The sequence below is a fragment of the Manacus candei genome, unplaced genomic scaffold, assembly GCF_025592945.1.
Source record: "Manacus candei isolate 608988 ecotype Guabito, Panama unplaced genomic scaffold, ASM2559294v1 h1tg000014l, whole genome shotgun sequence".
NCBI classification, from domain to species: Eukaryota; Metazoa; Chordata; class Aves; order Passeriformes; family Pipridae; genus Manacus; species Manacus candei.
In genome coordinates, this window is record NW_026138062.1 from 69,588,774 (window position 1) to 69,600,786 (window position 12,013).

The 12,013-nt window shown below is 36.5% G+C and overlaps 1 protein-coding gene across 3 annotated transcripts in view; it reads left to right on the forward strand.

Annotated features, from left to right (window-relative positions):
- The window catches only part of TMPRSS15 (transmembrane serine protease 15), a 53,989-nt gene extending 45,103 nt beyond the window's left edge, over positions 1-8,886 (forward strand). For all 3 annotated transcript variants that reach the window (XM_051779595.1, XM_051779597.1, XM_051779596.1), the window contains 6 exons: positions 2,385-2,434; positions 2,851-3,025; positions 4,953-5,134; positions 5,365-5,460; positions 6,366-6,505; positions 8,123-8,886. In XM_051779595.1, coding sequence (XP_051635555.1) covers positions 2,385-2,434; positions 2,851-3,025; positions 4,953-5,134; positions 5,365-5,460; positions 6,366-6,505; positions 8,123-8,278 — 799 coding nt within the window. In that variant the 3' untranslated portion in view covers positions 8,279-8,886. The remainder of the gene's footprint in view (positions 1-2,384; positions 2,435-2,850; positions 3,026-4,952; positions 5,135-5,364; positions 5,461-6,365; positions 6,506-8,122) is intronic.
- Positions 8,887-12,013: the final 3,127 nt, after the last annotated feature.

Below are 12,013 nucleotides of genomic sequence, written 5' to 3' on the forward strand. Positions count from 1 at the left end.
ACATAGTAATAAAGCAGGAGAGAATTATTATTTTTCTATGCTCTATTTTATCTCTGGGGAAAAAAAATAAAACATACATTTTATGTCCTAATTATACTCCCAAACATTTATTTATTATTCTCACTGGTGGTGAAAGTATCTTAAACTAATGAAATGTCATTGCAAGCTATTTTTCTTTTTCTCTTGAATGGATGTCTAAACCAGAATTGCCACAAGACATCTTGAAGAGCAGTAATGATTTAAAGATTTCTTCTGTTAATAGCAATTAAACACTAAAAAGTGATTAATGCAGGAGGAAATGGAATAAATTCATTTATCTTAGTTGTATTTCTGTTGCAGAAATAGGTGTCTCCTACCATGTTTCACATGGACAGCTGATAGGAATCATTTTACAGGGTGATACCATTACAGATTGACACACTGGTTTTGTACATATCATGAATGATAGAAAGATCACACAGACTAGATAATTCAAACAACCGAATTCATTAACTGGTAATCTAATTACAAAATGTATTTCTCACATTGCCTTTGGTCTTTACTCAAGTGCATCCACCACTGAAACAAAGGAGGGCACACATAATAGGACTTGAAAGCTGCAGTGACAGAGAGAGTAAAAGTGTTCTCTGATGCCCTTAGGTAATGCGATTTTTGGCAGGATAGCTTTGTAACAGTGCAGAATCCTGCCTGGTAGATATATGTGAGCAGATTCCACAGGGATAATTGCTTTTGCCAGTTCTAAGTGCGGATCATGCTCACAGATATCTCCAACCACTCCAGATGTCTGCCTGGCATGCTGTTTGGTAGCTGACACTCAGGGAGGCACACGGGTTGGGTATTCAGCACACCCAATGCCTCTGCTGCCTTTTGGCCTCTCCTGTGCTGACCAAGAGGCAGCTGAGGACTGTTGGGCTGAAGTGCAGGCAAGGAAGTGCTTTTCCTGCTGGGAGAAAGCTTCAGGAAGAAGAAAAAGCAGAGGTCCATGAAGTAATTTCTGCTAAAGCAACCTGTAGGTACTGGTGAGGGGACAAAGACCCTTGGTACATGTGACTCCTTGCTTTTATGTAAAATTATAGGGAGAAATCTGACATGTTGGGCATTCATTTGGCTGGTTTATTCATCTACCTATAAGAAAGCATAGGACCAGATAAATAAAGGAGCTAATATACAACCCCACTGATCACCCTTTTAAAGCCTATGGAGGGAGCTTGGTCAAGAGTATCTAGTTGCTATGTTTATGCAGAAGATGGTCTTGGTTTCCAGTGGGTTTGCGCATTTCTGGTTGTTCTCCTTGATGTTCACCTCGCTAGAAAGGGACACCCTTATGAAGTCAATATAGATTTGAATACAAATTACAGAATTTGGTTTCCAACTTTTAAATTACAGCTGTAAAAGGTGGTGATGGGAGACTGTTCAGAGGTGAAGGGATATCTTGTTCTTACCCCTCTGTAGGGAAGGTTTAACTAAGCAGGTGCTGGGTGGTTACAGTTCCCACTTTCCTCCTTGTACCGCTCTGCCATCAGGAAAATGTCATGTCAGGCAATATTTCCCCCACAAGAGACATCAGATTTTAGAGCAAACATAGTGAGGGATACATCATATGTTTAAAGTAACCTTCCCTTTTCCTATTCAAAAGTTATGTGGAAATGCACACTGTAAACGAACCATTGGTAGACTTTTTTTTTCTCTCTCTCTGATGTATTTCTGTGTGTATCAGATAGAAATTGCTAGCACACATACTGTCTCAAGTGTTTCAGATTCATTACAAGCTATGAACACAATCTTAAAACCTCTGGGTGTCAGAAATGCTTGAGTAGTTTTGATCTGTGATCTTGTGCTCCTCAGCCTCTGGCTTTATATCTCTGCTAAATAATTTCTAACCTTGCAGACGCAGCTATGTATTTTACAGTGCATTATTATCTTAGTAAAATGATACAGTGGTATCAAACTATCCTTTTAAATTCTTTGGTCACACTGATCTCTAGTGGTAAGGTATTGAAAACATCTCAAAAGATAAGAAAAAAATGCCATAGGCAGTTACAATTTTACTGAGAGTCTGTCACAGACAGATGACTCATTTCCCTAAAACACAAGGATGTCTACATTTATTTCCATAACATAAACCAATTAAGTGTTCATTGGAGGGGAATATGTAAATTTAATCTTAGATATTGCTTAATGTTGTGTATTTATAGCTAAAAATAATTTAAGCATGCGGGATAAATTATTTTATTTAACAGCTGGATACTGATAAACTGATAGACTAATGTACATATATGTATGATTATATACATTTATGTATGTGTGTATGTTTATGTATTTGACAGTCATTTAGACGTATCTGTTGTGCAGATACTTGTGATTTAATTGCACTTTCCTTCTAGAGAACACTGTTTGAACAACCTGGTGGTTCATCTGCAATGTAACATTCAATGTAAGTACTTCGGGAATATTTCCCAGGGAGATCAAATTGTTCAGACCATAAAACCTAATGTTTACAGCTTGAATGGAAAGGTTAGGGATTGGACTATAAAAGCTATAGTCATAATGATATAAGCACAGGAAAATTTACAGTCTTCACTTGTTTTCAGTATTAAGTATTCACTAGAGATGGATCTATAACAAAAACATATATAAAAAATCCAGAAGGTCTAAGGAAAGAAAACATCTAAATCCAAGTTATAAAGTTGCATCTTGATTTCAGCTATAAAACACCAAACTTTTTTCTGCCATTTTTGAATAGCAGTTCAGATTCTACAAAGCCTATCTTTTCCAAGAATATTGACTAGTCTAATAAAATTTGCTATATCTCCTTAATCTTCTTTTTATTATTATTTTTCTTTATTTTAGCTTGTGGAAAACACCTGGTAACTCAGACCAACGCAACAAGGATTGTAGGTGGAAGTTACGCCAGAAGAGAGGCTTGGCCTTGGATAGTTTCACTCCATTTTAATTTACTACCTGTTTGTGGAGCTTCCCTTGTCAGTGACGAGTGGCTGGTGACAGCAGCACATTGTGTATATGGGTAAAGTTCATGGCACTCAGAACTAACACATTCTGACACCCTCCCAACATCAACTACCCAAACAGTGGGTAGTCACCACTAAAGCTCTGTTGAAGTATGACCTGAGAGATTTATCAGTCCTGTACAGAGCAAAACACACTTTCAAAAGATCCTACTGAAATCCCCGGGAAGCAGCACTTTTTAGAGTGCTTTCAGATGTTGACTTTAGAATAAATTAGAAAATTTATTTTCAAAAAAATTTACTTTAGAATAAATTCACAAGTGCCTCTTTCTCTCCTCTGGCTCCAGGGCATCTCTCCAACTAGCTGAAGTGGCCATATGACATACATGCCACATCTTTTTTATTTTAAAGATAGTGGAACACTTGTTTCATGTGCAAGTTCACTAAGGAGGTATCAGACTACGAATAAATTGTGACACTGATATAAAAAATTAACAACAAGCTCACTGTTTAATGACTGTGCTTTGAATCACTTGTGGGCTCAGCTAAAAGCTCCTTTACTTTCTGGTAAATCCTCAGTCCTTTAGTGCAGAGAATCATGGAAACTAAGCAGCATTTTCTGCACAATAAAGAATTGCACTTTAAATATACGGTATCAATTCTGAGCATTGGTACTTAATCAGTAATTAATGTGGGCCTCCATAAATTAGTTGAATCCCTGCCAGCGTATAAAGGATGACATCATACCCCATAAAGGTAAACTCAACGTTGCCTGCTCCTACTGTATACTATCATAGATTGATCAAGATTTACTGTGCACCACTAGAATGAATCTTGATTTATGTGCATTGATTAGGCAATATTGGATATCCTCTAGATGGTGTTATTTGTACCATTCAAATTAGTGATGTATATTTAAACATTTTCTAGGGTTTGCTTTCATCTATAATAAAAACAAATGTAGAAGACACTTAGGAACTGGAGTGGTAAAAAAAGAAGAAATATTAATATTGAAAATTACAGTAGAATTTTCATTATAAATAGCTAAATAGTAAGGCAGTGGAGACTGTGCCAAAATATTAATGTTGCCTCATTTCTCGGCAGGAGCTGTATCCCACACAAAGACACTGAAATGAGAAGGATCAAATCCTCTTAGTTTCCACACAATAAACCTACAACTGCCTTAATACTTCCTTTTCACTTGAATCACCCTTTTATTTTCACTTAAATTTAATTTTACCATCTTGACTTTGCTAGAATTTTCCTAAATGAGAGCTTGCCATTTCACACCTTAATTCTGAACATTTACTTAAACGCTCCTAGTTTAGAACAAAATAAGCCCTTGACAAAAGATTAGCAGAAACCAATTCAGTACAACAACTAGGCTGAAAACATATTTTTGAAACTATAAACTGGTTGATTAAAAAATAGCAAATAATTAAGTTCTCTGACGAATACAGCCTCAAAACAGCATGTGTAGCTTGGGGGAAAAAATGCAGATTATTATTTTGTCTTAGCATATCAATATAGATTTTTTAAAAAAAAAGAGAACAATTTTCTGAGTCTATGAGCTGCAGCGTTTTCAGTGACATCTTAGACCTATTATTCTTTAGATATTCCATTCCAATTTTCTAACTGGGACCAATATTAATTGCCTGGTGGGCAGTCAGCAGTATCCTTCATAGTGTTTAAGAAACCATAGTAATTTAGTTAATGTATTTTCCTCCCCTGAGCCACTGTCTGATTAATTCATTATAAATAATGCATTATAAGCTTACCATAAAAAAAATCAACAACACATATCTGCAGTGTGGATGTTTAAGATAGTATTACCATCACAAAATTGTGAGCACACCTATTTATTTTGACAAAATGTGCAAATGCTACGAATTACCATGAGGCTACACATCAGCCTTTTATCTAACACATATTTTTCAAAACTTTCATTAATCATTCGTAACTGTGAGTACTCCTTGCAACTTCTAGGAGGCAATTAAAACCATCTCGATGGCAAGCAGTCCTTGGCCTCTATGCTCAATCAGACCTGACTCAGCCTTCAACAGCAGTTCGAAACATCGATCGAATAATTATGAATCCTCATTACACGAAGCAAACAAAAGATAGTGATATTGCTCTATTGCACCTACAGGACAAAGTGCAATATACAGGTGAGCTGTTATTCTCCCGTAAAGCAGATTTACTCTGTTATGCAAAACTGTGCTAAGTGTGAGAGTGGTCGGGTGGCTGTACATTTTTTACATCCTGGAGTCAGCCCAGTGCTTCCTGGATATCTTGCCCAAAAAGTGGGTTTGAATTAATGCACATCTTCCTATGAGACTTCACAAAAACCTGAACACGGGGAAGAGGTTGAAATTCATTGCTTGTTTCTCATTCACAGATTACATACAACCTATCTGCTTACCAGAAGAAAACCAACAGTTTTTACCAGGAATTAACTGCTCCATTGCTGGCTGGGGTAACATTGAGAATGCAGGTGGGTCATCTGCTTGGAAAATTATGACAGGCATGCAGCTGTGAGGGAAAACTTGTTTCTCACTCCACAGGAGTTGCTAAGGTCAAATAGTTTAGAGTTACTCCTCCATAAGAAAATTTGGGAACTATCCCACTCCACCATTCCTTCTCTAAAGCAAAGTGACAGAGTGTTAACATATTTATTGGAAAAAACATAGATATCTAAGATCATTAAACTATGAAGTAACCTTATTACATCCCCTTAGAAGTTATGATGACTATTTTCTCAACATGAAATATGTACATCTTGTATCCAGACATTGGGTGGGGGAGGGGGAAGATTAGTCTTTCTGACAATGTGAAAATTATTTTCCCCAGAAGTCAAGCAAACTGACTGCAGTGTGAAATGTATGTGCTGTTTGTACGTCAAATGCTCCAGATTTGGAGTCCCTATGAAACAATAAACATGCCATTTCACTTCTGCAGTTGCTTGGATGCACTGCCTTCTACATTTCAGAATAAAATTTCTTTTAAAATTTTGGGTAGGAATTAGTAAAATAATCTTTTATTAAAACTGCAAATATTCAATCAAAGTTGCACAATGACTAGTGAGGAAACACTCCATTACCCAAGCTCCCTTAGATCTCCCCACAGTGAGTTTATACTCATTGATTTTAGTCATCTTTATTTAATTATAACCAAATTCAGACCCATTACACAAATGAAAGATAGGATTCAGGTAACGAGCACCTTTTAATCAGTGCCTGTGTAACAGGGGCATAAGCCTGAATGGTACAGCAGAGAACTAGAGATTCCTGCTGCTTGGGAGCATGCCTAGCATGCTGGAAAAGGAACAAAACCAGCAGTGTTCCAAGCAGGATGTACATATTTATTGCTGCAGGTAAAGGTCATTTGTATTTTCATCAGGTCCCACTTCGGATATATTGCGAGAAGCAGAGGTGCCCCTCATTTCGAATGAGAAATGCCAAGAATGGATGCCAGAATACAGTATCACTGAGAATATGCTCTGTGCAGGATATGACATGGGAGGAATAGATTCCTGTCAGGTAAATACAAGCAACTCACTTCCACTGCTAACATATACCAAATCTAGTTACTGAATAAAATGCTCCCTGATCCTCCAGTCAATAAAACTAGGACGATCACTGTCCATGAACATAATTTCTACCCACAGCATTCTGCCCATTTAGTACTTTATCAGGATACAAGTTGAAAAGATAATTTTTTTTTCATGTCGTCTTGGCATAAACATGGAGGGAGTTAAATAAGACTGGAAATTTTCTGCACTTAGCTTTGAATAATTACTGCTGAGTAATTCTATGAAGGAGAGAGGGATATGTTTAGGGAAAAGCAGAGAACAGAGAAATAAATGCCAAATAGATTGAAGTCTCAGGAATGCTTCATGAAGGGAAAGGGAGAAAACAACGCTGCTTTTCCCCAGAAACTGTAGACTTTGGAGACCTTTTGTCAGTGGATGCCACAGCATTTCAGAGAGGCTGCCTTTCTGCATTGATCTCATATGTTGCTTCCTAGTAGGGTTAGTGTTTATAAGCAGAACTGGAATGGATGAAAACTGCTTCTCTTTGAGGATGTACTCGGAAGTGGTTGTCACATAATTTTTCATCCAGCAATATGGAGTCTGTGGCATGGAGACTGGCCGGTTCTCCTCAAACCTGATGAGGAGCACACTCGCACAATTGTTCCTGCCTAGCTCTCCCAATTTAAGCCTTCACCAGGTGCAGTGACTTGGTTAGTTTGGTCCAGAAGGAGGAGTGTGTGCAAGCATAATGCCCCTTCCTTCTGTGGCCTTTCTCTTTACTTTCTGCTTTCTGAATCTCATACCAGAAAAAAAAAAAAAAAAAAAAAAAAAAAAAAGAGAGAGAAATAAAGTTCAGCACCACGGGCTGATACAGAGCACAAGTGACCAGTGCTGTGATCATGACCATTCAGCCATAAGCAAAGATGAACAAGTGAGTCCTGTGAGCACTTCCCCCTTTAGGCTGCTGTCACAGCCTTTGAACATTCTGGGATGCCCTAGAGTTAGGGGCAGAAGTATTTTAATGGCCAACTCCTTGCAGAACTCTCCAGTAAAGATCTATTCATGGACCCTGAGAAGAACCAATTAATATTGGTTCAACTAACTGGATAGACAATGAAAAGTAGTCATTGTTTTCTTTCTCATCAAAACAAGACACTCATGTCTGACTCATCCCCCAGTCAGGCTGTGGGATGAATTAAATTCTGTCCCTATTGCAATGCTACATCTGCTAAACTATTGAGAAGGAGGTGTGAGAAAAGGACACCTCTTTTGGAAATCTTGTCACCTTCTTCTCTAAATTTGAAACTGAAGAAACTCTGGGGTGACTGAAAATAGAACTGCCTTTTGGCTGAATATATTCAACAACAAAAAAATTCTACACATTTACCCAGACTTCGTGAATAAGCAAAAAGAAAGTCCTTTTAAAAAAAGGAAGAAAAAAAAAGAAATGTATCATTTCAAGAATTTTTTTCATATGGAAATGTTCATATTGATCTCACTTCTTGGTGCCCAAGTCATATAGAAATACAACATCTATTATTAAAGCATCAAAATAAAACATCATAAGCAGGCTCTTCTTCAGACATGAACAGTTCACTTTTAACTTTTGAATTTCTTATTGCAGGGAGATTCAGGTGGTCCTCTGACATTTGAAGATGGGGACAAGTGGTTTTTGGTTGGTGTAATATCATTTGGCTACAGGTGTGCACTTCCTGAACGACCAGGAGTGTATGTTCGAGTCACCAAGTTTGTGGACTGGATCCAAAATGTCATCTATTAGCTGGGTATTTTTTAATTATAGAGATATAATTGAAATGTTGAAAGTAAGCCAGACTGGCATGTTAATCTCACAGAAAAACTGAATAAATATTCAAATTTTGAGGAGGAAAATATTAGTAACTGAAAACTCCATTTCCAATTGAGAGCAATATTTCAAAATAGATGTTGTGGGTTTATTAATAAATAGTTTTATCATTTTACTTTTTTTTTTTATATGAGGGTGTGGGAAAACAGTTTCTTTGAACACCAGTGCATTAAATGCACAGTGGAGGGTTTTATAAAGCATGGGCAGTAAAAAAGAAAAATATAAAAAGTTTCCAAACTGCAAATGCTTTAGTGAAAAATAATCAAAATATCAGGTGAAAAAAAACACCTGGTTTTATGTTTTTATACTGTGTTTTTCAATGTGCAATTTGATTTAATGCATAGTCAACTCTTTCCCAGTGATCTGTCTGAATATCAAAATAAAGCTTTGTTTAAACTGGGCTCATGGGAGTCCCTCTGCATTGTCTATTACAAAAAGCTCTGGAATGAGGTTTATGGATTGTGCATAAGGGCTGATCATGTATCATGTTCCTTTCTAATGAATAAACTGAATGTTAGCTGAAAGTTCTCTCTTGTGCAATTCATTTGGAATTAATAGAGTTAAATAAAGATTGAATATAGCTTTTTAGTTTTCTTTCCAGGCAAGTGTTTTGGCAATTATTCAACCAATTATCGATATGGGCTTGTGCACACCCAAGCGCAGACTCACAATACTGCAACTTCCTCTCATAAAAAGTTATGTTTTTTTAAAAGCATCTTACAGTAATGAGTACCTACTCTTCCTGGTGAATAAAAAGTAATAGGGTTCCTATATTACATGCTTTTTCTGTACTTTTTTAGTACAGATTTTGTGCTTGGTATAAAAACTATCAGGATATCCCATTACACTATTCTAAAGGGAAAGAATATGAAGAACAAAAAAGGGGAGGGTGTATCTTCTTGAGCTCTTTTATAAATAGGTTTCCGTTAAAATATGTTGCAATGCCTTAAATTCTATGGTTCCTTAATGTTAGTGTAAAATGATGAACTTCTTTCTTTCTGTTTTCAGCCTAGTGTAGGAATTTAATGTATTTTTAATTCCACAGTGCCAAAAGTACAAACTGCCTTTTCATTTACTGTGTATGTGCACCTTCACATATACATACCAATGTATGGTTCAGTAAGAAGCTCACAGATTTGGTGCTTACAATGCTAAATGCAGATATGAAGTGCTAAAAATACAAGGCTCATTTGCAAACACAGGCTGGTGGTCACTGATAAAAAAAGCATCAAGTCCCAAACTGCTTTCAGGTCTTCATAAGCATTTGAGAACTATGTCCAGAACAAAATATGTATCACTATCAAGACACCTGTGACCACAAGGAACACATACAAATGTAATTCAGCCAGAGAGAAGGTATGAAGGTGTATTAGACACATTCCCTCATATAAAACACACAGTTTTTAACATTAAAATGTTAAAGGTGCAAATTCTATCTTTCATAGTGGACCACTTCTCCTGTTACTCTCCTTCACTTGAAAGTAACCACTGAAAATAAAGTGCATTCTGCTAGCAGTAGAAGCTGACTTGGATGAAGCAATTACATTAAAATGCTTAATTAAAACGAGACATGATTTCTGCATTATTTACCCTACACCACTGCAGTAGATTTTGTTTCAGTCTGTTAACAAAACACAAAAGCCAGCTCAAAACAGATCCAGTCACTAGAAAAATGTGCTTCCTGGAAATAAAGGAACCTACTTTTATTTGTGTGTATTTTTTTGCTTCACAAAATGCAAAGTATAGATATATTTTGAGGTATATATTGATAAACCATCCCATCACATTATAAAATTTCCCATTATAAATTCTGTCATAGAAATTTAGATGTTATATAAATTATTATAATTTTAAAAAGCCATTTTATTTCAACTAATTTATATCTCTATAAAACTTAGTCAATCTCATTCTAGCCTTCAGTCAGCATCCATGGCTTCAACTGCCTGTGGAGAAATCAGTCAATACTATGTTGAAACACTTGAGCAGCATGGATTATTTGCAACTGAGTCACAGTTCCAAGATGCTTTGAAACAGAGGACGGATATGGTGATATGACACAGAATTATTTTGTCCCAATAGCCAATATTTCTTACTCATACATAAAAGCTGAGTAGACTATAATAAAAACACTGCATGCCACTTTCCTCCCTTCACACAGAGTTTGAGTGGTCCATGCTGATGACTGCCCAGAAATTGCTTTCACTCCATGAGAAACATATCTGAAGGTATTTGCATTAGCCTAATTGCTGCATGGAAATCACTTCTGCTGTGTTAACCATAACATCAATTGCTACACCTCAACATATCCTCTAGATGCAACAAACATGAAGAAATAGTTAATCCTTACATTGAGTTAAAGGGAGTTAGTTATTTTTATGGTATTGAATGATTAAGTTCCTTTTACTGCAACTGTTGCCAAGAAAGAGGTCTCTCTTGCCCTCAGCTGAATTGAGCAATAATTAAGTTAGGAGAAAAATCAATTCCAGTCTTTCTGATCACACAGGATCAAAGTATTTTCTCACTACAGAGGAAATTGAAGTTGGGGATTGAACAGAGAAAAAAGTTGTGACTGATTGGAAAAACTACAGAATAGTTTCAGTAGGAATAACAATACCTAACATGAACTACAGAAGAAGGCTTCTTTGAAGAGTAAGTAAAAACATAGCATAACAGCAACTTTAAGATGTCTCCAAAAGTACTTCAGCAACTAATTGCACAGTTAGTATTAATGGCATTGAACTCGCAAATATTTTTTTTCTTTACTCGGAAAAAATTGATGCACATTTGCCTCTGAACTCATGTATTTAACATCAGCCAGCACAGTGCAGACAACCCAACAGTTTTGCTTCAGTCGGTCTCTCCCCAACACCCACCCAGTGGTAGTTTGGAATCTGTGTTAAAACCAACAAGGTTGAACTCATGCTCTTGAACTCTTGCTGGAACTGCAGTAAAACCCCTTAACTTTCTGCTCCAGCACCAGGCTGTCACCAACAAATCAGCCAGAGTGCTATTGCCACCACCCCAGGGCTGCTCCTAATGGCTGGTAAAACCATCCTTAAGGCACAGAAAGCTCTTAAGGAACCAGAGAGAATGGACATTAATGATGTTAATCATAACTCTAAAAGCAGACTTTAAATGCACCACAGTTACCTCTAAATCTGTCCACCAATTAACATAATTAATGCTTTTCTAGATAATAGTCTGAGTAACTTTGGGATCAATCTATTAGTGCCACTTCCAAGAAATGCCATTTGTCTTCTCTTTGTTCCAACATTACATTATTCCTAACAAAGTATTAGCTATATTTAAATGATCTTTAGCATCTTTTTTACATAGACTTACTGAAACAGTAATCTAAATCTGGCCCACTGTGAATTTTTTTCCATCAGAAAAAGTAAAAAATATTTTACTTGACTAACAATTAGTAGTTGCCTTCAAAGGACACCTCATTAATGAGGTATCACTTGCCAAGTTATTATTGAGCTTGGGGCAATATGTCAAAAAAGTTATGGTCATTCCCTGGCAAAGTGAATTCATTCTATGACAACAAATTGATGAATCCTTGAATTTTGCCACATCAGGTTGATGTCACAACATGGTGGCTATCTCTGTCAGCAACTATGTTTATATTTAATAAAATAATATTTGTAC